The 25107-nt window shown below is 41.8% G+C and overlaps 1 protein-coding gene across 1 annotated transcript; it reads left to right on the top strand.

Moving 5' to 3' along the window:
* Positions 1–20131: 20131 nt before the first annotated feature.
* On the top strand, positions 20132–21306 carry LOC114612499 (HORMA domain-containing protein 1-like). The gene is given in 2 exon segments (XM_028757483.1): positions 20132–21035; positions 21038–21306. Coding segments are annotated over 2 exon segments (1173 nt in total).
* Positions 21307–25107: the final 3801 nt, after the last annotated feature.

The raw sequence follows: 25107 nt of genomic DNA, 5'->3' as shown, positions 1-25107 counted from the left end.
CCCTTTCTAACTTCTACAGGAACTGACCTAGCTGGGATAGTCCCAGTCAGGAGCAAACTGTATACTCCATGGTGGGATCCCAAGGGTAGCATCTAGCTTGTGACTTGCATTTCTCATACCACAGCTAGGGAGTCTCAGCTGTTGTCACAAAAATGGAGTTCCAATCCTAGTAGATGAGGGCCTGGGCATTATCATTAGTCCCAGAGCCTCTCAAAGCCCTTCCACAACTCCAGACAAAAGCAGCTAGCCAGTACCCAACACTGGGAAGTTTTGTGGGGGACCGGTGAAGGCAAAAGTGTTAAACAAGGGGCTGAGCTTCCAATGAAGTTTCTGGGAAGGATGCTGTATACGCTTTTGGAGGTGACTAGTTAGGGTGGTCTGGCTGTTTCTGGAGCTGTTAATTGGGGTGTATACCCCTGGTCCTTTCCTGAGATGGGGGCTTGGGTGGAGAATACCAAGAGGAAACAAGGCTAGAGTGACTTGCTTTTTTTTTTTTTTTTTTTTAAACCAGGTTTGGGTGTCTCCCTAAACACCATGCTTTTCAGGGCTAGACCAGTCAGGGTTCCGTGCCTTTTGGTGTTTTCTGTTGGTGACACAGAGAATGATGGCAGACACTTTCTCCCACCTCCCCTGTCTTGGCTTCCTCCTTCAGGTGGGGACCATGGCAATAGTTTGGCCCTTTGCCCAGGATGTATGCAGGGTTGGGGATGGAGGTGGGGATCCTGGAGCTGGCCATGTTTGTGACTGTGACACCTCAGAGCCAGTGTTTCAGGCTGAGTAAGTCTATGGATAACCCAGACCTTGGAACAATCAAGCTTGTTTCCTTCCTAGGCCAGTTTGTTGGAACATTCACTCTTTATTCTTGGGGGATGGGACTCATATTGTGTCATAGAGACATCATCTTCTCGGGGAAGGCAGAAAGCTTAGTCCTAGTCCTGCGGCCTGAGAAACCTGAACCCAGAGGTATGTTTCTAATATCGAAATAAGAACATTAGTTGGTTGTTAGAACCACAGGAAGAGGGGTTGGAGTATGGGTTATGAGATGCTGAAGGAAACTTCACTGTCTGTTCCCAATAGAACTGCTGCTAGAAAAGAGCTTTCTCTGTTGTAATAGTACAGTTCTTATAGGATTGCTTCCTGTCTCCAGGGCCCAGAAGATGACTTTATGTGTTTGATTGCTTTCTGTGGGTCTCTTGGATGCTAGGTCTCTGGCCAAGGAGATAGATACCTTTACCACTTTGGAGTATGGGGTAGTTATACCACTTACTGTTCAAGACTGGACACTTTTGAGGAAGCATTTCAGCTGACCAAGCAGAGACTATCTATACAGGTAGAGATGAATGCATGGTCAGAGAGAGAGAGACAATTCATGAGGTACCAAACCTTCATGCCCTGTCTTGTATCCTCCCTTTTAAGAACAGATCTGACTCTGATTTTAGGACTTTTTTCCCCTCCCAATTCTTCAAAATAAAAAAATTAACTAGAAACTATGAACTTTTGGAGAAGGGTTGTAAATCAACAAGCAAAAAGCTCAAACAATGAAAACCAGACTTTCTGGACTGCCCTTTCCTAGAGTGGGACTTCATGCTTGGATGCTGCAGGGGTTGCAACTTTGAGGGTGGTTTTTGTGGAGCCGATTTCGTTCCCTAGTCTGCTTCCTTGTGGGCGTTATGAACCTGGGGCTTCCAGGAGACTGTCCTGCCAGGAGCTGCCAGTGTAGGGTTGGTGGCAGCATGACACACAGCATCCCTGTACACAGGCACAGTGCTGAGTACTGGATCCACGCTGACTCTCTATCCAGGCTGGGATTGAGTGTTGGGCTTGAGAAAAGAGAAGAGAAAGAAAAAGAAGAAAAATTCCTCCATGTTGTCTGGATTTCAACTGAGAAATCCATGGTTCAGTAGCATAGTTTTGCAGGAAAATATCTGGTGCTCACCTCCTTGCTCTGTGAGGGAAAGAGGAGCCTTCTTAGGGACATGTCAGTCACAACTTCCCTGGAACCTGTGGGTCTTTCAGGCAGCTAAATCAATCTCTGGATTTGAAAAATAAATTAGCTACGATTTGTTGAGGGTTTATTTGGTTTCCAGATGCTATATCAAGCAATTTCTGGACCTTACCATGGTGAATTCTTGCCCAATTCTATCAAGTATGTGCTCCCACTTTATAAATGAAGAAATTAAAGCTAAGAAAAGCTAAGTAACTTGTTCAAATCCATCTAGAAGCAGGAGACAGAGCTGGGGTTATATCCAGGACTAGCTGACTCCCCCTACACAATGCTGTCTCTGTGCTGAAGTGAACATAGGTTCCCTATAGGTCGAGAGGGAACTTTGTTTACTTGTCTGTCTCTCCCCCCCCCCCCGTGGGTGTGTGTGTGTAGTATCCTTGTTTGCTATGCATGACGTTTGTGTCTCTTTTCTCCTTCCTGGCCATTAAGAGTAGTCTTTGTCATGGATCCCAGTCTAGTGTGGACGGGAAACCTGGCTGAGGTGACAAGACTGTCTGGTGGGAAGATAGAATGCACGCCACGGTCTCCTTCTCAGTATCTGTACATTTAAGTCAGGGAGGTTTGCCTTGCTCAGGGTGTTAGTGACAGACTTGGAAGGAACCTTCCTACCTCTGGCTTTCCCTGAGGAGATTCTGCAGCTCAGTGAGGAAGCATGTCTGTCCCCAGCCGAGGGGGCCATGGGTGCACTCAGATCCTCATTCCAACATGAGCACAAAACTTGAGCCTGAAATAGACAATGCTGGATGTGTTTCTAACTTTTTATCCTTCCATTTACGGTAGCACTGTGGTTCATCAGATCAAGTGGGGCAGAGGGAAGCAGACAGTCTGGGGACTGGGTTGGGGGTGAAGCAGATAGAGAAAGCATTTGTCTGGAAGACTTCATTCCTTCCATAATTTGGCCCCAATAAGTAGCCTTGGGTAACCTGGGCCTTATTTATTTTATTCCAAGGTGAAAACTGGGCCAGATGTGCCATTGGCATTTATCCTGACAGTGGAGGCCTAAGATCTTATAGTTCAGGATGTCTCTGCATTTTGTGTCCTCTAGATTGTAGGTGATCTAGTTTGCCTTTCTGTTGCTTGATAAAGACTATGAACAAACCAACTTGTGGAGCAAAATTCAGCTTATAGGTTATGGTCCCTCACCCAGGGGAGCTAGAGGGGGAGCTCAAGGCAGGAACCTAGAGGTAGGACCCAAGGTAGAGGCCACAGAGTACTGTTTCCAGGCTCATGGTCAACTTGCTTTCTTATATAGGCCAACCACATCTGTCTCGGTACCACCCACAGAGGACTAAGTGTTCTATCAATTAGCAACCAAGAAAATGCCCCACAGACATGCCTACAGGACAGTCTGATGAAGGTAATTTCTCAATTGTGGTTCCTGCTTCCAGTGTATGTCAAGTTGACAATTAAAATTAGCCATTGAAAATCAAAGTCATTCTTTTTGCTGTCTTCTCTCCTAGTAGTGGTAGAAAGAGGAGGGCCTGTGGGAGGAGCAGCAATGGCCCTTAGTCTCCAGCGGGCAAGTCAGCTACAGACTGGAAAAACAGGGTGATTTTTTTTTCTGGTTAGGAGAATAGTTTCTTCTTCCTGGTATATGTTACCTTGCATTCCTAATAAGAAAGGGGGAACTAGCAAAAGTAGAACGTGTAAGAGTAGGTTGACAACCATGTACACTATGCCCTGACTCATTAGCCAAACAGTAGAAGGAAGGGGTGAAGGTGGGAGGTGAGACAGTGGGACCTGGTGATCTCTTAAAAGATAGAATAATGGTCTTTGTTCTCATGGTGTGTATAGTGTGGTGGGGAGCCTTGGTCTAGGTCACTGGACCAGGTATACATTTAGCAACTCTAAAGCTACTTGAAACTAAAAAAGCTCGCTATGAAACCGTTTGTTACAGCATAGATGAGGTTACTCGAAGCCAGGTGCCTTCCCGGCAGAAGCAAAGATGTAAATTGGAAGATCAATGTTAAGACTGTCAGCTTTGTCAGGAACATGAGGATTCCTAGGGAGTTGCATTTGTCTGTGAAACAGACCCAGACTTGGAATTGCAGTGAGTGAGATTCTACAACAGAACATCACCTCACTAAAAGATGCAGTTTCTCATTCATGTTCTCCCGGCATTGCTTGGAAAGAGTCCTTGTTTGAGATTCCTGGGCCTTTAGAATTACATTGTATTACATAATTACAGCTATCTCCCATAAATATGAGTGTAGGACCTAGGAGAAGAGGGGAGGGCTTCAGATTGTGAGCCTGTGAATGAATTACAGGAGAGCAAGGTGGCTGGAGGGTAATGGAGGAAGGTGCCATTCTGCCTTGAGCACACAACCTGTGACGGGAGTGACACTGACCTCGTGAGCTTTTGTCTACTTTCTGGCCTGTGTCACAACACGGGCTAGGGCTGATGGGTGGACTCACCTCTTACTGGAAGAGAGGCTGCTTTAGTTACAAGAATATTGCTGCATCTTTCTGTCCCTCAGTAGCAGCTAAATGTACTCTTGGCCTTTTCCTAGAAGAGATGGGAAAGGTGTGAGTGTGTGTGTGTGTGTGTGTGTGTGTGTAGAGGCCAGAGGTGAAGTCCATCCATCCTTTTGTTTGTTTGAGGCTGGGACTCTCTCTCACTGGCCAGGGATTTGCCAAGTAGGCTAAGCTTTCTATTCAGTGAACCTTGTAGATTTGCCTGTGTTAACTCTCTCAGTGCTGGTATTACAAGTGTGTACTACATGGTCTGCACTTTTTTAAAAATGTGGGTTCTGGGAATTGAACTCAGGTCCTTGTGGTTGTAAAGCAAGTACTTTAGCGACTGTCCTCTCTTTCCAGTCCCTTGCCATTGATCTTGATCTTAAGTGACTGATTTCTCCAACCAAGTACAGTGCTTTAAATAAGTATTTGTTTTTATGAAACTTAATGCTCTCTGACTGTAGCACAGTAGATCTGGTCTTGCTGTAATCCCTATTGGCTGTGTGAACAGGAGAGCCATTCACTCTTCTTGACACAGGCACTGTATCCCATTGTCCAGGGCATCAGTGATCACAGGAGGCCTCTTCCCAAGATGAATGTCTCTTCCATCAGTCTGCCTTTCTTCCTTTTTCTGTCTCCTTTGTCTCCCCCTCTTAGCCTTGGCTAGTCATACAGTAGACTTTATCTTCTATTTACTATTTCTGAGTAGAAATTTTATTTTTTGTTCTTAATTTAAAAAATGACAAGGAATATTTTATCTTATTTATTTTATTTTTTGCTTTTAAAATGAAGAGTAAATTGAGTAGCTCTTGACTTATTTAGTTCTTGATTGATGCTTTCTGAAATGTAACAAGCCTAAATACAGCAAAAGCCCTATCTTTCCATAAAGGGTTCACAGTGACAGATGATACCTGTTTAACTCCCTACTTCTCTATCCCTTCACCACAGCTCTGGGGAAAACTGATCAGGGCTCAGGTCTGAGTCCTAATTGAACTACCTCCGCCCTCAGGTGAAGAGAGTCAGCTTGCAATCTCAGAACCTGCTCTTCTGCCTTAGAGTGGCCCTGGGAGAAAGAGGAAGGGAGAGGCAGAACCCAGGCTGGGGGTTGGGGGAGAGGCAGAACCCAGGCTGGGGTTGGGACTGCAAAGCCCAGTGTGTGCTCCAGCTTCCTCACTGGGTGGGAGGGAACACTGCTCAACCCTTCCCTTCCTCCCTTCCTCCTCCCCTTTCCCTCCATGCCTTCCTCCATCCCTAGCTCTCCTCTCTTTCTCTATTTTTTTCTTCCTAATTCTCCTCTTTTCTTTCATCCCTCTCTCTCCAGCCTCCCCCCTTCCCTCCTTCCCTCCTTTCCTCTTTCCATGTTTTTCTCCTTCCATGCCCCCATCTCCTGACTTTCTTTCATCCCTGCCCCCCGACCCTCACCCCCAGTAAGCAGAGCTCAGGAACCCATTCTGGGCTGCGTAAGTGATTCGGATCCTGAGAAGACAGCAATGAGACAAGACAGCCAAATACCCTACTTTCATAAAATTCATATTCTGCCTCAGAGAGAGTGAAGCAAAATCAGCCCCTGATGAATGTTATTCAGAGGATTAATCTAAGGCAATGTGGTAGGGACAGAGTGACTTTAGATTGACATGTCACTGAAGGCTCCTGAAGAGGTGATCTTTAAGCCGAGGATCGGAACAGCAGAAAATGAAAGAGGATTCATATCACCAATTTTCTTCAGCATGCGAGGGATAAATTAAATGCTACGTGAAACTGTTTTAAAGACTACAAATAAACTCAGCGTTTTGTGCCCGAGACAGAATCTGCGAGCTGAGCATGGTGATTCATTAATGTTACCAATTTCACTACCTAGCATAGTAGTGAATGTGGGCTGGAGTAAATTACAGGTGGAAATGGGGAGTTCAGAGGAGATTTTTAAGATGTAAAAGCAGATGATGCCTGTGACAGGCATTTGTCAAAAGAAGACACTTTCCTTCCATTCCTGTTGCTAATGGGCTTGTCTAGAGATTTCTACCCACCTATTTCCTGGGCATCACTAAGGCCCAGAGACATAGTGGTGGGTAGGAGTGGTATTATGGAGGGGGTAGAGTCCCCCAGGCTGTTTCAGGTTACTGTCCTTGCTTCTCAGGGTCATTTTAACTTAGAGCACAGGTTGGCTTATCTGAAGTTGGGGGGACAGATTCCACAGGCTTCCTTTCCACCCACATACCTTTGAGAGGCTGCTCTTCCCCCACTGTCAGGCCAGTCACTGTTGTCCTTAACTCTCTACAACCCTCCTGTACCTTACTCTTCTCCCTAGCTGTGGACAAGCAGATCCACTCACCTCTGCTGAGGGTTGAGTCAATATAGTTCACCTTCTACCTTCTGTATTGTGAGTCACAGCTTTTCAAACATGGAGGTATGAATCATTTAGATTCTAGGCCCAGTAAGGCTCGGGTGGTAGCTGAGCTAGTAGGCTAAGTACTGCCCCACCTCTGTCTCTTACTCTACCATGACTTGTCATCCTTCCTGTGCTTAAAACCTAGAACTTGGATCCACAGCTTTTATCAGAACTACTTATTCAATACTTGACAACTCTGGGAGGAAGTTCAGTCCTGGTATATGACTCCTGGACAGCAACATCAGCACCACTAAGACTCTCTGCTCCACCTACAGAGTTCTGTGTCAGGTCCACTCTAGAGTGGGTGACCATCAAAGGAATCATGTGAATTTGAGACATTTTGTTAGAAGCATGGATGGAAGTTAGTACTGGGTTCTTGGGCTAGGCCAGTAGCATGGTACATATCTTCCATCTCTTTGAGCTAAGGAAATCTTATTTACATTTTACTGATGAGCCAAAAAAGAAAAAAAAAAGGCCTACAAATTGGGAGATATTGATAGGTGGTAGAGCCTGAGTTTCACTCAAGTCTTGGCTTCTAAGCCAGAACTATTATGAAGTTAGGAGTCCTAATTAAAATGGACATATTCTTGGATACATCTGTTACAGATCATTTACATTTTAATGCTAATAATATTCTGGCCATTTCCAGTGAAGTGATGACTAGAGAGCTTGAGTATCTGAGCCTAGAGACCAAAAAACTTCGCTGGTATCTTGTGGAAACCTTCACCTGTATGGCCATTCTCTTCTCTAGTGTTGACTGGCCTTCTCCAGACAGAAATGGTGTGACTGATCCTTACATGTAGATACGTCCTGGTCACAGCCCTGGTTTTTCACCTATGGTCTATCTGCTTCCTGAGAGTTTTCTCTTTCATTTAGAATTTCATCCTAGTTGAAGAGTGGCTACTTTTACTTCAGTACTCCATAGTGTCTCAGACTCACCTTGTTTAAAAACCAATCCATAATCTTTTGCCTCATCTGGCCCTCCTATCACGAAGCCTCTTACAGTAAATGACGTCACCACTTATTTTATTAATGAGCCAGAGATCCAGGGGTCACTTGTGATTACTCTTCCGTGTTTCTTTCCGTTTACCTTCACATCGTAATTTGGTCTCTTTGTAAGAACAGCTACTTCTTCTAGGAAGAGTTTGCATCCCTTTCATGAACTCATGGGTCCATTTGTATTTTCTTAGCATCATGGACTTACCCTTTCACTACATTTTAGGTAGTGTTGTGATTGCCAACCTCCTCACAGACAGTGAGGTCCAGATAACAAGGATTCTGTCTCATCAATGTTTCTTTAATGGTTTGCCCTTAGTGGGCATCTGATAAGCCAATAATTTATTCAAGTAGAGAAGCCACTATTGAAGTGTGGTAAGTCCTGATTTTGTTTCCTCTGTTGTGGTCCATCTTCTCTGCAGATGGAGGGCATAGCACTCACCAAGTCTTTGATAAGGTCCTCATCACATGTTGATTGTGAAGTGATAGTGACGACCCACTCAGTTCCTGAGAGATGCCTATGAGTTGATAGAAGTTGTGACATGAGTGTGTGTCTCTGTGTGTGTCTCTCTGTGTGTCTCTTTGAGCGTGTCTGTCTGTGTATTATGTGTATCTGTCTCTCTCTGTATGTCTCTGGCTGTCTCTCTGTGTATGTGTGTGTGCATATGTGTGCATGTGTCTGTGTGTATCTGTATGTCTGTCTGTTTGTATGTTTGTATCTGTGTCTGTGTGTGTCTCTGTCTCTCTGCCTCTGCCTGTCTTTCTGTCTCTGTCTCTCTCTCACTCTCTCTGTCTGTCTCTGTCTCTCTCTCAGTGTGTGTGTATGTGTGTGTGTATGTGTGTGTGTATGTGTGTGTGTATGTGTGTTTGTGTGTGTGTGTGTGCGTGTGTACAAAATGCTACCCTAAAGCTGAAGTGGAAGAATTTTATATTCTTGCCAACTTTATACCCAACACAATTTTATTTTATTATTTTATGAATTCCTTGATCGCTTCAGGTATTATGCAGTATATTTGTATCATCTTCACTCCCAGGCTTTCCTCTAAATCCTCCCCGATTCACATCACCCTCTCCCCTTCCAAACGTCATGTCTTCTTTTTTACCACCCAGTCCAATTTATGCTGTCCTTATATGTATGGGTCTGGGACCATCCAGTGGAGCATGGTTAACCTACGAGGAACCACATCCTTAAAGAGAACTGACTCCTTATTCCAAGAAGCCATCAACTGCCAATAAGCAGGGTACTACACAGGGAATAACACTGCTCCTAGGAGTCATGGTTGCGAAATAAAAAGCCCAGTGCCAGGGATGGGAGACCCCCCTTCAAGTTGTTTGCCAGGAGTATTCTAGAGACACCCCCAAACAATCTAAGCTATTGTATTGTTCTTAGTTGTCTGGTAGAACTTAATGGTAAGATCCTATTGCCGAAAACATCCCACATTTTCGTCACTGAGAGCTCCCCTCTGCTGGGTGCTTTCACAGTACTGGTAGGCACTATGCAGGCTGCTGGCAGGGACTCATCAACGGTCTTATCCTTCCATAAACTGTGTATGCTTCAATAATGACAAGTATGACAACAGCATATGCCTAAGGGTACGGTACTGCCATGAGGGTTATGGAGCAACCACCTGCTTTCTGATTGGATTTAAGGCCCAATCCAACGAAGCAAAACATCTCTGGACCTGTAAATTTGATCAAGAACCTATAGTTGGCTGGGGGAGGTTATAGGTCGCAAGGGTAAGCCTACTACTACTATTTTTCTAGATCCACATAGTATCAAGCTGTCCTTTAAATTAATATCTCTATAGTTATAGATTAGTACAGCTCTCAGGTCTCACCAGAGAAGTTTCTTTTTCTTTCTGCAGTGGAAGGTGGTTAACTTAGAAACTCACAACTGGCCAAAGTGAGTGAGTGAGTGTCTGTAAAGTATTCACACATGTTAGTGTCACAAATGGGACTTCTATAAAGCCCTCCCAACAATCTTTGGGAACATCAAAGAAGAGGGGGGGCAGAAAAATTGTAAGAGCCGGAGGTCAGGGAGGATTGGGACAAAACTGTGTCTTCTGAATATGAACTCGTAGTAGCTGCACACACAAGGCTTGTACAGGATCAATCCAGTAAAGATTCTGGCTTAGAGTGGGAAGGGCCTAATGAAAATTATATGTATCTCATTATGTACCTGTGGATCTTCAATATTGTCTGTAACATACTTTAAGTAAAACTTCAGAAAGGTCTGTGGCTAATGGCAAGGGCCCTAGTTGTATTGGGAGAAAAAGTACAGAGCCTTCAAATCACTTATATGGGTTTCAATGTCATTTTTATGCCCCCAAATTCCTGTGTCAGTTTTTTTCTCTGCCTAAGAATCTATTCTTAAACCCAGAAGTCTAATATGACAAACGTTTAGTATTTTTCCCAAGTCTCTGGGTTAGTTTATTCTGGGTTGGCTTGCCTGAAATTGGATGGTCTAGTTTGGCATCACATCTATAGGCTTTCGACTGGGAGCTCTTTCTTTATGGCCTTTCATGTACATAGTTGCTGAGTGACATGGAACCAAATGGCAAAAGGTGCACAGAAGCTCTCGGGGGTTTCTTTGGAAAGGCACAAATCCCATTCTGGGGCTCTCACCCCAGTGAATAGGTTTCAATATACAAACATCACAGTGACAAAGCATTCACACCACAGCAAAGAGAGCAAGGCCCAGTATGCAGACCTTTCCAGTCCTTCACGTGGGACACATTTGCTGTTGTTTTATTGCCTACAGCAAGTCACACAGTCAAGCTCAGAGCCGTGTGGGAAGTAATTGTTCAAAGTGTGGATGGGTAGAAGGAGATGTGAACAGATTGGGGTTCTGTTGGTTTGGGTACTCTGAGAAGTAGACAGCAAGAGAGGATGGGATGGGGAGGGATTTTGTTAGAGCAAACACCAGTGAGAGGTAATGGAGAAGGAGCTGAAAAGTCTCTAGTTCATCATGCCAGTCAGACTCTGAGTGATAGACAGAAGGAAAGCAGGCTGGGTGGTCCCAGCCTACCATGTATGGGAAGGATACTCACAAAGCTCTCATAGAGAGAACCCCTGAGCTCTCAGAGAGAGAACCCCTGTGCTTCCTGAGCTAGGAAGTTCCCCTGATATGCAAGTATGAGCCTGCCTTTCTCTCTGTTTGAACATAGTATGAATTTCAGAGCCCAGCAGCTGGGACTCTTGCTATAGCCGGAGACATGCTAGGCATGTTCTCATGGCTACTATAAGGTCATTACTCAGCCACAATTTCAAACTCTCTATTTCCAGCTCAGATCTCTCTCCTGAACTTCAGACCTCTATACTCAAAAGGTTTTTTTTTTTTTAATGTTTCTATTTGGCATTCCCAGCGGCATCTCAAACTTGACATATATCCAAGTTATATTCTTTACTTATAATTAATGCTTTTGTTAGGGCTCTGTTATGGTGTTTTACACATATATATCATTACACTTTGTCCATATTTCTCCTTTCCACTCATTATCCTGCCTTGTCCCTCCCTCTCCCATTTGGTCTTGCTCATGTCATATGTATGCATATAATTTAAATGTAGAGTCTGAATATCAGAGAAAATGTGCAATGATTGTCTTTCCTCCTATTACCTCTGTTGTTTATCCACCCCTTTAAAGGCTGTATTCTTCTATTATAGTCCTTACTTACTTTCTCCCTCCTTCCCTCCCTCCCTCCCTCCCTTCCTCCCTGTCTCTCCTGCCTAGGATAGAATAGGCCCTATTTGTCGTTTCGAGTCTGGCTCATTTTGCTTGGTGTCATGATCTTCATTACTGTCTAATTTTCCAGTAAACAACAGTTTTATTCTTCAGAGCTCTGTAAAACTCTCTTGTGCAGATCACATTTTCTTCATTCATCTGGTGATGGATGTGTATGTAGCAAAGTTTCTATCATGATGTGTATGTAGGAAAGTTTACATCTTGGCTATAGCACATAGTGTGGCAGTGCATTTGCAAGTATTTCTGTGGAATGGTTGTTTGGACTCATTTGTATGTACACTCAGAAGGGGTGGAGCTGGATCATACAGCAGTCAGTTTAATTTTTAGCTTTTTGAAGAACCTCCATACTGATTCTCACCTTTGCAGGACTAGTATACATTTCTAACCGTGAATGAAGGTTCCCGTCCCCCAAATTCTCATTAGCATTTGTTAGTTTTTTGTTCCCTTGTTAACAACCATTCTGATTGGCATGAGATAGAGTCTCATACACAAATGTATTTCTCTATGGCCAATAATGTTGAACATTGTTATAAATTAATTAATCATTTGTGTTTCTTCTTTTGAGAAAATTTCCATTCATGTTTCTACTTATTGACTGGATGGCTTTTTGCATTTTTTTTGTTGGTCCCTCCTGCTAACTCGAGGTGAGGCTTAGGCCTGGTTGTGTCACCATTGTTGCTAACCCTTTTCTATCAAACTAGACTGCTGATGTATCCGTGAGGTGCTTATGAGTAGATGGAGCTGCCACTGCCTGCTAGCCTATAAACTAAACTACTGATTTCCAGACAACACAGGCAGAAGTTGCTTCAAAGAACCTTACTAAACAGGTCCACTTCCCCCATATTCTTTCTTTTCCACTACCTCTGGTGGGTGGTGGGTTACAACAAAGGTTACAACATTTCAAAACAATCATTAAAAATAAGATTTAAAAAATTAAAGTTACATTTTATTTATTTATTTTTGAGTTCTTCATATATTATAGATATGAGATCCCAGCCAGAAGTTTAATTGGCAAAGGTTTTTTTCCCCCCTCTGTAGACTGTCTCGTTTGTTTCCTTTGCTGTGCAGAAGCATTTTAATTTTGAGGGATCCCATTTGTTAATCCTTACTGTTATGGAGAGTTTCACATCAACTTGTCACAGCTAGAGTTATCTGAAAGGAAGAAACGTCACTTGAGAAAATGCCTTCATAAATCTGGCTGTAGAGCTTTCATTTTTTTCATTAGTGATTGACCGGGGAGGGCCCAGCCCCTTGTGGGTAGTGCCATCCCTGGGCTGGTAGTACTGGGTTCTATAAGAAGTTGTCTTTTTTTCCAGTGTATGCTTTGAGACCTTTGTCAAATACCAGGTGGTTGTGGCCATGATTGTGGCTGTAAGGGTTTGTATCTGGGTCTCTATCTTATTGGATTGATGTGTTGTCCATTTTTATATCGGCTGCGTGTTTTTCTTGCAATGGCTTTGTATACAGTTTGAGATCAGGATGTGATTACTCTTGGAGATTTAGCAGTTTGGGGTACTGTGTACTTCTATATGAGTTTTAGGATTGTTTTCTTCTGGTTGTGTGGAGGATGTTTAGGAAAGTCTTGTCATCTCCTAGTGTTCCTTTTATCAGTGTAAGGTTGTTACTGTAGAGATTTCATCTCGGTTAGGTTTGTCACCAGATGTTGTGTTATTTTGGGGGAACATTGTTAATGGGATTGATTCCCCACTTGGTTTCTCTTGGAAAGCTTGCTATTGGTGTGTAGAAAAGCTACTGACTGTTGGGTGTTGTTTTTGTGGCCTGTTACTTTGCTGAAAGGAACTGTCAGAGCTAAGAGTTTTCTGTAGAGATGTTAGGGATTTTAGAACAGATGATCATATCATCTAAAAATAGAGACAATTTGTCTTCTTTTATTTTGTTTGTATCTTTTTAATTTCTTTATTTTGACTTATTGTTCTAGCTAAAACACCACTAAATAAGTTGAAGAAGAGTAGAAAATACAGGCTTTCTTTTTCCATGTGTCCTTACTTGGTTTTTGTATCAGAGCAGAGTAACACTGACTTTATAAAAAGAATGTAGTGCTTCTCCCATCTCTACTTTATGGAATTGTTTGAGTATCGGTGATGTTAGTTTTTCTTTTAAATGCCTGGTAGAATTTGAGTCTGAGTTTGTCTAATCCTTGCCTTTCCTTTGTTGAGAGATTTTATTAATGCTTTCATCTCATTGCTTGTTGTAGAGTCATGCACGTTGTTCATAGCCTCTTGATTTCATTTGGGTAGGTCATATTCCAACTTCTAGGAATACAGGTTTTCAAAGTATTCCTTAATGATTCTCAGGATTTCATTAGTATCTGTTGTATCCTCTTTATCATTTCTGATTTGAGTCTTCTCTCTTTATATTTTTGTGGATCTGAGTTTTATACTGAAGGCCTTGCTCAGTCTGCCATCCGCGTCCGTCTGACTGTCTGTTTATCGAGACAAGGTGTCTCTACATAGCCCTGTCTGTTCTGGAACTCAAAGAAATCTGCCTGCATCTGCCTCCTGGGTGCTGGAGTTAAAGGCTTGTACTACCATGCTCCTCACTCCTAGTCATTTTAAAAGAGTAAAAAAAAAAATATATATATTTGAAACAGGACTTTAGTAAGTTGTCCACACCAGCCTCGAACTCTCTCTCTAGTCTAGGTGCCTCAAATCTGTTATCCACTTATGTCAGCCTTTGGAGTAGATGAGTTTATGTGCTACTCAAGTCTGTCTCATCTCTCTTTGTTTTGGTTTGGCTAACGGTTCATGGATCGTTCCTCCCCAAAGAGCCAGCTCTTTTAAAGATGTTGATCATCAGTATTGTTCTTGTTGTCTCTATTTTTGTTCATTTCTGTTTCTCATCTATGGTTTGGGGGACTTGGCTTGTTCTTGTTCTCTGAGACTATGAAGTGTCCTGTCAGTCCTTATCTGAGGTGTCTCTGGTATCTTACTGTAGTCCCACATACTAAACTTCCCTTTTAGATGTGCTTTTGCTGTGTCTCAAAGGTTCTACCAAGCTGCCTTCATATTCATTTGATTTTAAGAAATTTAAAAATGTCCTCCTTGATTTCTTCAATGACTTACTCTCTGTGTATTTTTCATATAGCTTTTCTGGCTTCTCTTTATGTTGACTTCTAGTTCTAGTCCACGATTATTCAGATAAGATATATATGTGATTTTAATTTTTTTTCATATTTGTTACAACCTGCCTTGGGAGTCTCAAACGTGATCTACTTTAGATAAAGCTTCTGGGGCTGCTGATAAGAATGTGTGTTCTACATCTGGTGGATGGAATATTTTCTGGTATCTGTCAAGTTCATTTTATTTGTGGTGCATTTTGAATCTGAACTTTTTTTGGTTTAGTTTTTGTCTGGATGATCTACATGTTGTTAGATTTCAGGATTGAATCCACTCACAAAGTGTTGTCTCTAGAGTTATCTGTTCATTTATACCCAGTAGTCTTTTTTTTTAATGATACTGGATGCAGGAAGGTCTAATGCATATGTAATTACAATTGTTAGGTGTCTCAATAGATTGTTCTCATTACTGACACATGTTGGTGTTTCTATTTGTCTTCTAATTTTAGCTTTCATTCTACTGTATCAGATATAAATATAGTGACTTTTGATTGATTTTGGCTTCCATTCACTTGGTATATTGATTTTCATCCTTTAATTCTCAGTATGTTTGTATCTTTGCCAATAAATTGTGTTTCTTATAGACAATTAATAGCTGGGTCATGTTTTTCAATTTAGTAAGCGACTCTGAATCTTTTAAGTATAGAATTAAGTGTGTTTATGTTTATAGTTACCATCGAGAGCTGTTTACTGATACCTACAGTTTTTGTTGTTTTGTTGTTGTTTTTTGTTTGTTTGTTTTTTGTTTTGTTTTGGTGGTTCTGCTGGTTGGGTCAATTGTTTGTTATTTTGTTTCTTCCTTATTGATATTAGGGGTTTGTTAGTTTACTGAACTTGGCATGATTGATTCTTTTCTCCTTCATTTATTTATTCATCTCATGGGATCTATTCTCTCTGTATTATGATCAACTATCTTTCTTCCCTCCTGTGTAGGAGTCTTTTAATTATATTCTGTGGTTCTGGTTTGGCGATCATGGATTGCTTTATTTTATGCTTGTCTTAAAAGATCCTTATTTCTCCGTTGATTTTTTTTTTTTTAAGAAAACTTCTAGATATTGATATCTGGGTTGACAGTTACTTACTTTCACCAAATTAAATTCTTAATAATACCACTAGATCAGTTTCTCTTCTGTTTTTTTTCTGTCTTTTGATGAATGCTGCTTTCATATGCTTGAAAGTCCAGGAGTTATCACTGACATTTATGCTTTATACACTCTTAGACAGCACATTGGAAATCCAGATTAAAATCTTACATTATAGCATTTCCTTTTAAATATATTCCAACTGTTACCACCTAGACCAAGCAACCCTAGCCTCTAAATTAGATGCCCACAGGAGCTTTCCAGCTGATGTCTCCACTTCGTTATGGTAGTTGGCTCTATGAAGTACATCATACTTGCTAGCTTGCATACTTTTGAAGTGTAAACATAACCATGGCACTTCTCAGTTTGAAATCTAAGATTTTACCTCTGAGCCTATACTCCTTGTATGCTCTTGCTGGTCACCCTCCAGCTTTAACCTACATCTTCTTCATAACCTTCTCCTGTCAGCAACAGTAGACTCTAATTTGCCCGTCCCCTTTCCATGCAGGACCTTTGCATCCGGTCTCCTTTCTCTCCTCAGTGCTAATGACCCTCTTTCTCACTGATGTTTACATATTGTTTAGTTCTCAGCTTGAGATCCACTTCTTCAGTAAGAGCTCTGTCTGTGGGCAACCACTATTATGCTAATCTAGGTCCTTTTCTTTTCCTGTCTTATAGCATCCTACACATCCAAAGCACTCATCACCCGTTTATTTACTTGTTAGTTTAATGCCTGTGTGTTCCAGACAGAAAGTTCCCTGTGGATTGAGACAATGTTTGGATTATTCATTGTGGTGTTCCCAATTCAGCACTCTGCCTTGCACAGAGCAGTAGCTCAGTCACTGGTAGATAGATAAACACAGGTCCAAGGGAGCAGAGGGAAGTGGGGGGAGGCTGGATCTCCTGGGAATTCTCCCCTTCCAATCTTCGGCTGTGGGGAATTGGAGTTACACCTATTCTGAGAATATGGGTCTCTGTGAATGAAAATTGTGCCAGACAGAACTCTACACAGTTACTCCTTACACATCCCCTAGGGCCCCTGATTGCTAGATGGGGATGCCTACAACCTGAACACACAAGGCCAAAGAAATGGTTTGGATCAGCTTTCCACGTGACTTGCTTGCCATGAGCTTCAGTTTCCTTGATGTATACAATGCTAGCACTTGTCTTTTAGGTATTGTGCGAAGACTGGAGTGGTATAAAGAGGCAGCACTGTTAGCTGGAGATGGATAGTGATAGCCAGAGCATCCGTGGTGCTGAGGAGGGGAGAACAGAGTGGGATTCTGACCTCAGGCAATGCCAGAGCTCCTGAAAGTCACCATTCTTTCATCATATTGTATCTGAGAACCCCAGGCCCAGGAAAATCTGATTAAATGAGTATATAAAATTCTTGTAGAAAGCAGGAAATGCAGATTACCTTGGCTCTCACATCCTTTTAGATGAAGGTGTGGTGAGGTTCTCAAGTATGAGAGCTTGCTGAAGAGGCCTTTCAAACCACTAAGAAGATTTAGTACAACATTAAAATTCCCATGTACTTTTTTCATCCCTTTTCTGAGTCTTCATGTCACAAGTCTCAAACTCCAAATATGAAGTATGAATAAAATAACTTGCTTTGTTAACTGGAGGGCTCGTAAATATGGCTAATGTCAGCTGTCACATAGGCGCCGAGCCCTAAAAGGTTTGCAGTTTTATTCATATTTTGAAGGACAAGGAAGTTTGAGATTTGTACTGCTATCAGCCTGGCACTGAAGAATTTAAATTTTTTTATTTACTGATACAGAAATGTATAGACTATGCTGTCTTGGTTAAGGTTTCTCTTGCTATGATAGATACAGTGACCCAAAAGAACTCGGGGAGGAAAAGGTTTATTTTACTTTATAGCTTATAAGTCCGTTACTGAAGGAACCCAGAGAAGGATCCTTGAGGGAGGAAACAGCAGAAACCACAGAGGAGCAATGTTTACTGTTTGCTCTCCAGGACTTTCTCAGCATGCTTTCTAATGGCACTCAGTACCACCAGCCCTGGGCTGGCATCATCCTGATAGAGCAAGTCTCGCCCACATAAACCATCAATCAAGAAAATGCACATATACTCATGTACAGGTCATTCTAGTGGGGCATTTTCTTAATTGATGTTCCCTCTTCCAAAATGACTCTAGTTTGTGTCAAGTTGACATAAGACTAGCCAGCATAGGGAACATATGTTGATATTTGAAGGCTCTCTGGCAGATATAATTAAAATACATCTAGACCTACTCCTATGCTCTTGTCAAAAATTGTTAAACTTCAAGTGTAGCGATGCTTAACTGCTGTCGTCAGAGAACCTTCTGAAAACCCAATGGATGCTGTGGACTCCAGCTGTAAAAACTCACAGCCAGGATTCTCACAGACAGCAGGCGACTCCAAAGTCCAATGAAAGCCACTTGGTTGGATGCTGGGTGAATCACCCCAGAAAGAGAAGGTAGATTATGAATCTGCTGTGAGAGGGCTGAGTGGCCAGAGGACAGATACTGGTGGGGAGCAGACCTGGGCTTGCTCTGCAGAACACAGAACCTGGTGGCGCAGGAATTGTAGGGAGGTTTCCATCTTCAACATGCAGACTGGTCCTCTTGAAGAAAACTTTCTGTACCTGGTGAGACAGGGACTTTCACTGTCTCTATCTCTTTCTTGCATATGCATGTATAGATATTTGTGTGTGTGTATGTGTGTGTGTGTGTCTGTGTGTGTGGGGGAGGGAGAGAGAGAGGAAGAGAGGGAGAGAGAAAGGATGTATGTGTACACACGTGCACGTGTGTATGTAGAGGCCTGAAATTAACATCAAGTGTTTTCCTCAATCTCTTTTTATCTTATTCAGTGAGGCAGGTTCTCTGTCTTAACTTGGAGCTCAAAAATTTCACCTAGCCTAGCTAGCTAGTTAGCACCAGGGATGCCCTCTCGCTGCCTCTAGAATGCTGGGGTTAAAGATGGCTGCCTGTTATACTTTTCAGGTGGGTGCTGGGGAGCCAAACGCCAGACCTTACACTTAACACAGCATAAATGATTCATTCACAGAACCATCTCTCTGGCCTTGAGGCAGGGGCTGCTTTGCTCAGCTGTAAGCCCTGATGTTAGACAGCAGAAGGCAGAGTGGGCGTAGATGACATCACTTCCCACACCCTTCCAAAACAGGAATTCTGGAAATCTGTGGAAAGAGTACCCCTCTAGAGCCCAGGCGTTCACTTAAACTGTCTCCACTCTCTCTTCTCTGCCCATCCTCCAGCGCTAGCTGCATCCAGGAAGTATCTGATGTCTCTCTAAGCCCACACCTGTCAACTGCTGCTCAGAATCGGTGTCATTTATGACCATCGCGTCCTCTGTGTACCATGTTCTCACACTGCTGTCTCTTTTGCCTACCTTTTAAAAGATGGGACGTTTTGTGGTGGAGAATTGAAACATGTACAAAGTAGTATAAAATAATAACTCCCAAGAATCATTACCTAGCCACAATAATTATCAACTCAGGGCCAATTTTGTTTTTTCATTTAAGCCTCCTACTCTACCTCTCCATTGGGGTTTTTCTTTGAAGCAAATCTTAGCCATTGTATGAGTCTACCCATAAATATTTCAGTAACAGTCTCTAAAAGGGAGCAGACGAAAGGAACATTACAGCTATACCACACTCTCAGGAGTTGACTGTAATTTCTTAATATCTTCAAATCTCTGAGCAGTGCTGACATTTCTCCAACCCTGACTTTCTTCTACAATCGGTTTATTTGAATCAGAATTCTAATTAGGTCCACACTATGTTTCTGGTTGGAATGTTTTTCTTAAAGACTCAATCTGGAGATTTACTTCTCCACTCTCTTTTGAGCCTTACTGTTTGTTTAAGAAATGTGATCATTTTTTTTTCTCCTGTAGAATTTTCCACATTCTTGGTTTTGCTGGTTGTATCCCTTTGTGTTGTTGAATACTTCTGTTCCCCATGTTCCTATAAATTGATACTTAGGCCCACAAGTTTCAGTTATTGTTATTATTATTCTTATCTCGTCAAATGACTTTTTAGGGGGTGGTAGCATTTTTGTCACAGGTCAAAGTGTCTGGTTGTTTTTCTTCTTGAGGCATTAGTAGCTACTGAGGATTGATACTTATATCAGAATTGGCAAAATTCTTCTTCAGAGGGCCAAGACAACACATATTTTAATTGGTAGACCATGTGGCCTCTTATTTAACAAACCAGGAAGCAGCTAAAGCCAATATATAAAAAAGGATAGGCATAGACTTCGAGACTCTTCCCTGTTGCTGCCGGACGCTTCTCTCAGGCGGTGCGTAAAGAAATATTTCTTTGAAGATGGCCACTATGCTGTTGCGGAGGACAGCTACCAGGAGTGCATTGGTATTTCCCAATAAGATATCAACTGAGCATCAGTCTTTAATGTTTGTGAAGAGACTCCTAGCTGTTTCAGTATCCTGCATCACCTATTTGAGAGGAATATTTCCAGAACGTGCTTATGGGACAAGATATCTGGATGATCTCTGTGTCAAAATTCTGAAAGAAGATAAAAACTGTCCAGGTTCTTCACAGCTAGTGAAGTGGATGCTAGGATGCTATGATGCTTTACAGAAGAAATATCTAAGGATGATCATTCTAGCTGTATACACCAATCCAGAAGATCCTCAGACAATTTCAGAATGTTACCAGTTTAAATTCAAGTACACCAAAAATGGACCAATCACGGACTTTATAAGCAAAAATCAAAACAATCAATCTAGTACAACATCTGCTGACACCAAGAAAGCAAGTATTCTCCTCATTCGGAAGATTTATGTCCTAATGCAAAATTTAGGACCATTACCTAATGATGTTTGTCTGACCATGAAACTTTTTTACTATGATGAAGTTACACCCCCAGGTTACCAACCACCAGGTTTTAAGGATGGTGATTGTGAAGGAGTAATATTTGATGGGGACCCTACATACTTAAATGTGGGAGAAGTCCCAACACCTTTTCACACCTTCAGATTAAAAGTGACCACTGAGAAGGAACGAATGGAAAATATTGATTCAGCCATACTAACACCAAAACAATCAAAAATACCATTTCAAAAAATTCTAATGGACAAAGATGGTGTAGAAGATGAAAATCATAATAGTTTTGACATTAAAACTAAAATGAATGAACAGAATGAAAACTCTGGAGCTTCTGAAATCAAAGAACCAAGTTTAGATTGTAAGGAAGAAGAAATTATGCAATTCAAAAGAGCCAAAGTCCTTCAATTTCTCATTGTCAGGTTGAACAGTTAGTCAGTAAAACGTCTGAACTTGATGTATCTGAAAGCAAAACAAGAAGTGGAAAAATCTTTCAGAGTAAAATGGCAAATGGAAATAAACAAGCACAAACTTCTAAAGAAAACCGGAAGAGAAGTCTTCGTCAATCTGGGAAAACAGTCCTTCACGTCTTGGACTCTAGTCAAGAATCAGTGCTGAAGAGAAGGAGAGTTAGTGAACCGAAGGAACATACCTAAAAATTATTTTTCTTATGCAGATTTGCAGTTCTCAAGTAGTTTAAACTAACATGCTGTATTAGTTGAAGGTGTGCCTTCTGTACCTCTGAAAATTATTTTGTAGTTCGCAGTTATTAAGCTAATGAAACTTGTGTTTACCTGAGATAAATCCAAGGGAACTTTTGACTAAATACAAATGTCATTGATTCTGCTCATATCCACTGAATACAACCTGCCTTCCATTTTAAAGAAAGCTTTTTAAGAATGTGTTAAGTTGCCGGGTGGTGGTGGCACACTCCTTTAATCCCAGCACTTGGGAGGCAGAGGCAGGTGGATTTCTGAGTTCGAAGCCAGCCTGGTCTACAGAGTGAGTTCCAGGACAGCCAGGGCTACACAGAGAAACCCTGTCTCAAAAAACCAAAAAAAGAAAAAAAAAAAAAGAATGTGTTAAGTTTTAAGGCCCTCTAAAACCATTTCTGAAATGTTTATTCTGGCATTAAAATTTTGTAAGGATTCATTTTTTGCTTATGTTAAAACTGTACCATTTAATTGGTGCTATTAAAATAATGTTTGCTAAAAAAAAAAAAAAGGATAGGCATAGATGAGTACCCCCTACAAAACTACTTATCAAAGCAAAAAGTCAAGTGTAGTCCAAGCATACTGGTTTACTGCCCCCTTCCTAAAACATTCACTATGGCGTCACACACCACAGGTAACTAGCCCTGCAATCCTTTTCTTATTTACTATTTAAATACATGTGTAAAGAGCAAATTTGCTTACACTACAGCTACTCCCGTTCTTTCTGTGTCTCTTAAGATGTTGTTCCTGTCTTCCCCTCTCTTTATCACGTTTAGTCTTCCTAAATTTGTCAGTGGCTTGCTTGCCACCCAATCTTGTGGTCAATTAGATTTTCTCCTTTAATTTTTTAATTCATTGAGAATTTCATACACTGTACTTTGATCATATTCATCCATCCGCCAACTCCTCCCAGATTCACCCTACTTCCTTACTCACAAACTTTGTTTCCTCTTTTTTTTTTTTCAAACTCATTAAGTACGATTTGTGCTACCCATATACTCTGAGATGTATGGCCTTCCACTGGGGCTACAAGGAGTCATCATATCCTTAAGGAAAACTGTCTCTATCTCTCTCCTATCAACCATTAGTTGCCATTAGCACCTTAGCAAGGGCAAGCCTTCATGCTCATCTCCTCTAGCCAGCCTGGGACTTTGTCTAATTTGAGCTTATACAGGTCTTATCCATGCTGTCACAACCTCTGTGAGTTCTTATGTACAACTGTCCTACTGGGTCTGGAAAATACTGTTTCCTTTGAAACAGTATTTTGAAAAGATCTCCAGATCTTTCTGTTCTCTCTCCTACAACAATCCCTGAGCCTTGGTGGGAAGGGGGAAGGACTATGCTATAGATGTCTCATTTAGGGCTGAGTATTCTGCTGTCTCGAATTCCGTGTTTTGACCAGAGTCTCTTTTAATCACCATCTACTGCAAAATTGTTGTCAACTCTAAGTTCTCATTGTGAAACCCTTGACACCAGTAGCTGATACATAGTTATCCCTTTTCCTGTAGTGTTTTCTGCTCTTGACTTTGATGATGTCCAGTCCTCCCCTGGTGTTTTCCTACCTTATTGATAACTTACAGGGTTTTTCTCCCAGTCAGGCTATGAGTCTTAGATTCCCCAGGAATCGAGTCTGTTTTCTTCTTTATCTATAATCTCTCATCAATGACCCTGGGTTTAAAATATCACCATCGGCAGGTGGCTTCTCAGCTATAGTTCACTGAACTCTATGTATGTCCATTCAGTTGCCTATGTGCCATTGACAAGACACTGATCTTGTTAAATTTTCCACGTTCAAGCTGAATTCTTGCTCTTTCTTATAAAATTTGCTCCCTTGTTTCTCAATTAATGACAACTTTATCCCTTTAATAGCTCAAGTCAAAAGATGTTAGTGTCATCCTTGACACTTGTCTTTCTTTCTCCCCCTACATCCAATCTGTCAGCAAATGCAGTTGGCTCTGCCTTCAGAACACACCCACTTCTTGCCACCTTCACTGTTATCAGTGGAGTTCAAGCCACTACCACCTCTTTCTGGGTTGAACCAAGATTTTACTTATGATGGAAGAATGATATCTGTCTAGTTACTGTTCTTTTGCTATGAAGAGACGCCATGATGAAGGCAGTCTATAAAAGAAAGCATTTAACTGGGAGCTTGCTTTCAGTTTCAGAGGGTGATCACCGTGAAGATCATAGTGGCAGGAAGACAGGCATGGTGCTGGGCAGCAGCTGAGAGCTTACATCCTGATCTACAGGCAGAGAACAGAAGGAACAAGATGGAGTCTGGTGTAGGCTTTTAAAACCTTAAAACCCACCCACAGTGACTCCTCCTCCAATAAGGCCATACCTCCTAATTCTTCCTAAACATTACACCAACTAGGAATCAAACATGTTCAAATATATGAGTCTGTGGGGTCATTCCCATTTAAACCATTTCACTGTCCTACATGGATTGTGTTCTCAACCTAGAGCCCAGGTAGTCCTTAAAAACTATAATAAGGTTATCTTACCTATTTTCTTCCATCCAATGACTTCTCATCTTATTGAATCCTTAAAGTCTTCTTTTTCTTCAAAAGCAATTTCAGCTTTATCTGGATTCCTGGTCCAGCTAGATCTGGGGTGGGGAGCCCTCTCTGGGCTCCCTGAGGGCTTAGGGGTATTTTCCACCAGATTTTCACCTGCATATCCTGTTTCCATGTTTGATTCCAACATCTCGAGCCTGGAATTTTTTCTGATCCAGAGAAAGGCGGTGGTGACTTCTTTGTCGTTTTCTATCCATCTCTCTACCACCCAGGGGTGCTGGTGACTTGGTTCCTCTCCGCTCATCTATGTGAAATTGTGTCTGTCATTTTGAATTAGAATTCACATGTGACATATGGATACCTAGGGTCCCTGCTGGGGAATGTAGGTGATGTCATGAAGCAGAGATATCTTTGAGACTGCCAGCCTGCAGTCCTTCCTTGGCCAAGTTGCTTATGTTCAGCCTTTGGGCCCCCATACCAGCACAGACTCTGAGCAATGTGACATTATTCGTGATCACAGGTCTAACCTTCTTAATGTCCCCTGCTGCTCCCGGTGGGAGTTATTTAGATTACTCTGGCTTCATAAACCCTTCTGTTTTGAGATAGTCTAATCATTACAAATACTTCACACCTTCCATCTAACCGTGTCTTCTTTTTTTCTTTCTGAGGCTTTTTCCATCATGACTGTTTTAATACTCTTAAGTGAGCACTCTAGTAAAGATGCAAATGTGGCTCACTTCAAAGTAGTGAGCCATGAAGGCGGGCATCCATCCCCATAACCTACGTGTTTTTAGTACTTGGCACAGTGGTAGGGTGCAGGAGGTCACAGCTGTTTATTAATTAAAGACACCAGTAATAGGAAAGTACCACTCTAATCAAGCCCCCATGATGGGCAGACACCAATATGAACCCTGTGTGTCCCTCAAAATAACTCAGTGCATCACTGTTATTCCTTCTTTACAGATAAGGAAACTGGGGCTTAGAAGTGTTAAGTACTCTGCCTAAGGTGATGTGATTTTTAAACAGAGTGTTAAAGATTTAAACCCAACAAGGTTGATTCCAGAATTCACACTCTTTGACTATTATTTTAAATGTATTTAGTTCTTATTTTTTCTATATGTATACATGTATATATTTGTGTGTGTGTGTGTGCACATATACATGTTCATGTGTGGGTGTAGGGGTGTGTGTGTGCATGAAGGTCAGAGGTTGATGTTGGGTATCTTCC

This window comes from Grammomys surdaster, unplaced genomic scaffold (assembly GCF_004785775.1).
Source record: "Grammomys surdaster isolate TR1022 unplaced genomic scaffold, NIH_TR_1.0 130, whole genome shotgun sequence".
NCBI classification, from domain to species: Eukaryota; Metazoa; Chordata; class Mammalia; order Rodentia; family Muridae; genus Grammomys; species Grammomys surdaster.
Note: the sequence above shows the minus strand (reverse complement) of the source record. Positions and strands in the feature narration are given on the sequence as shown.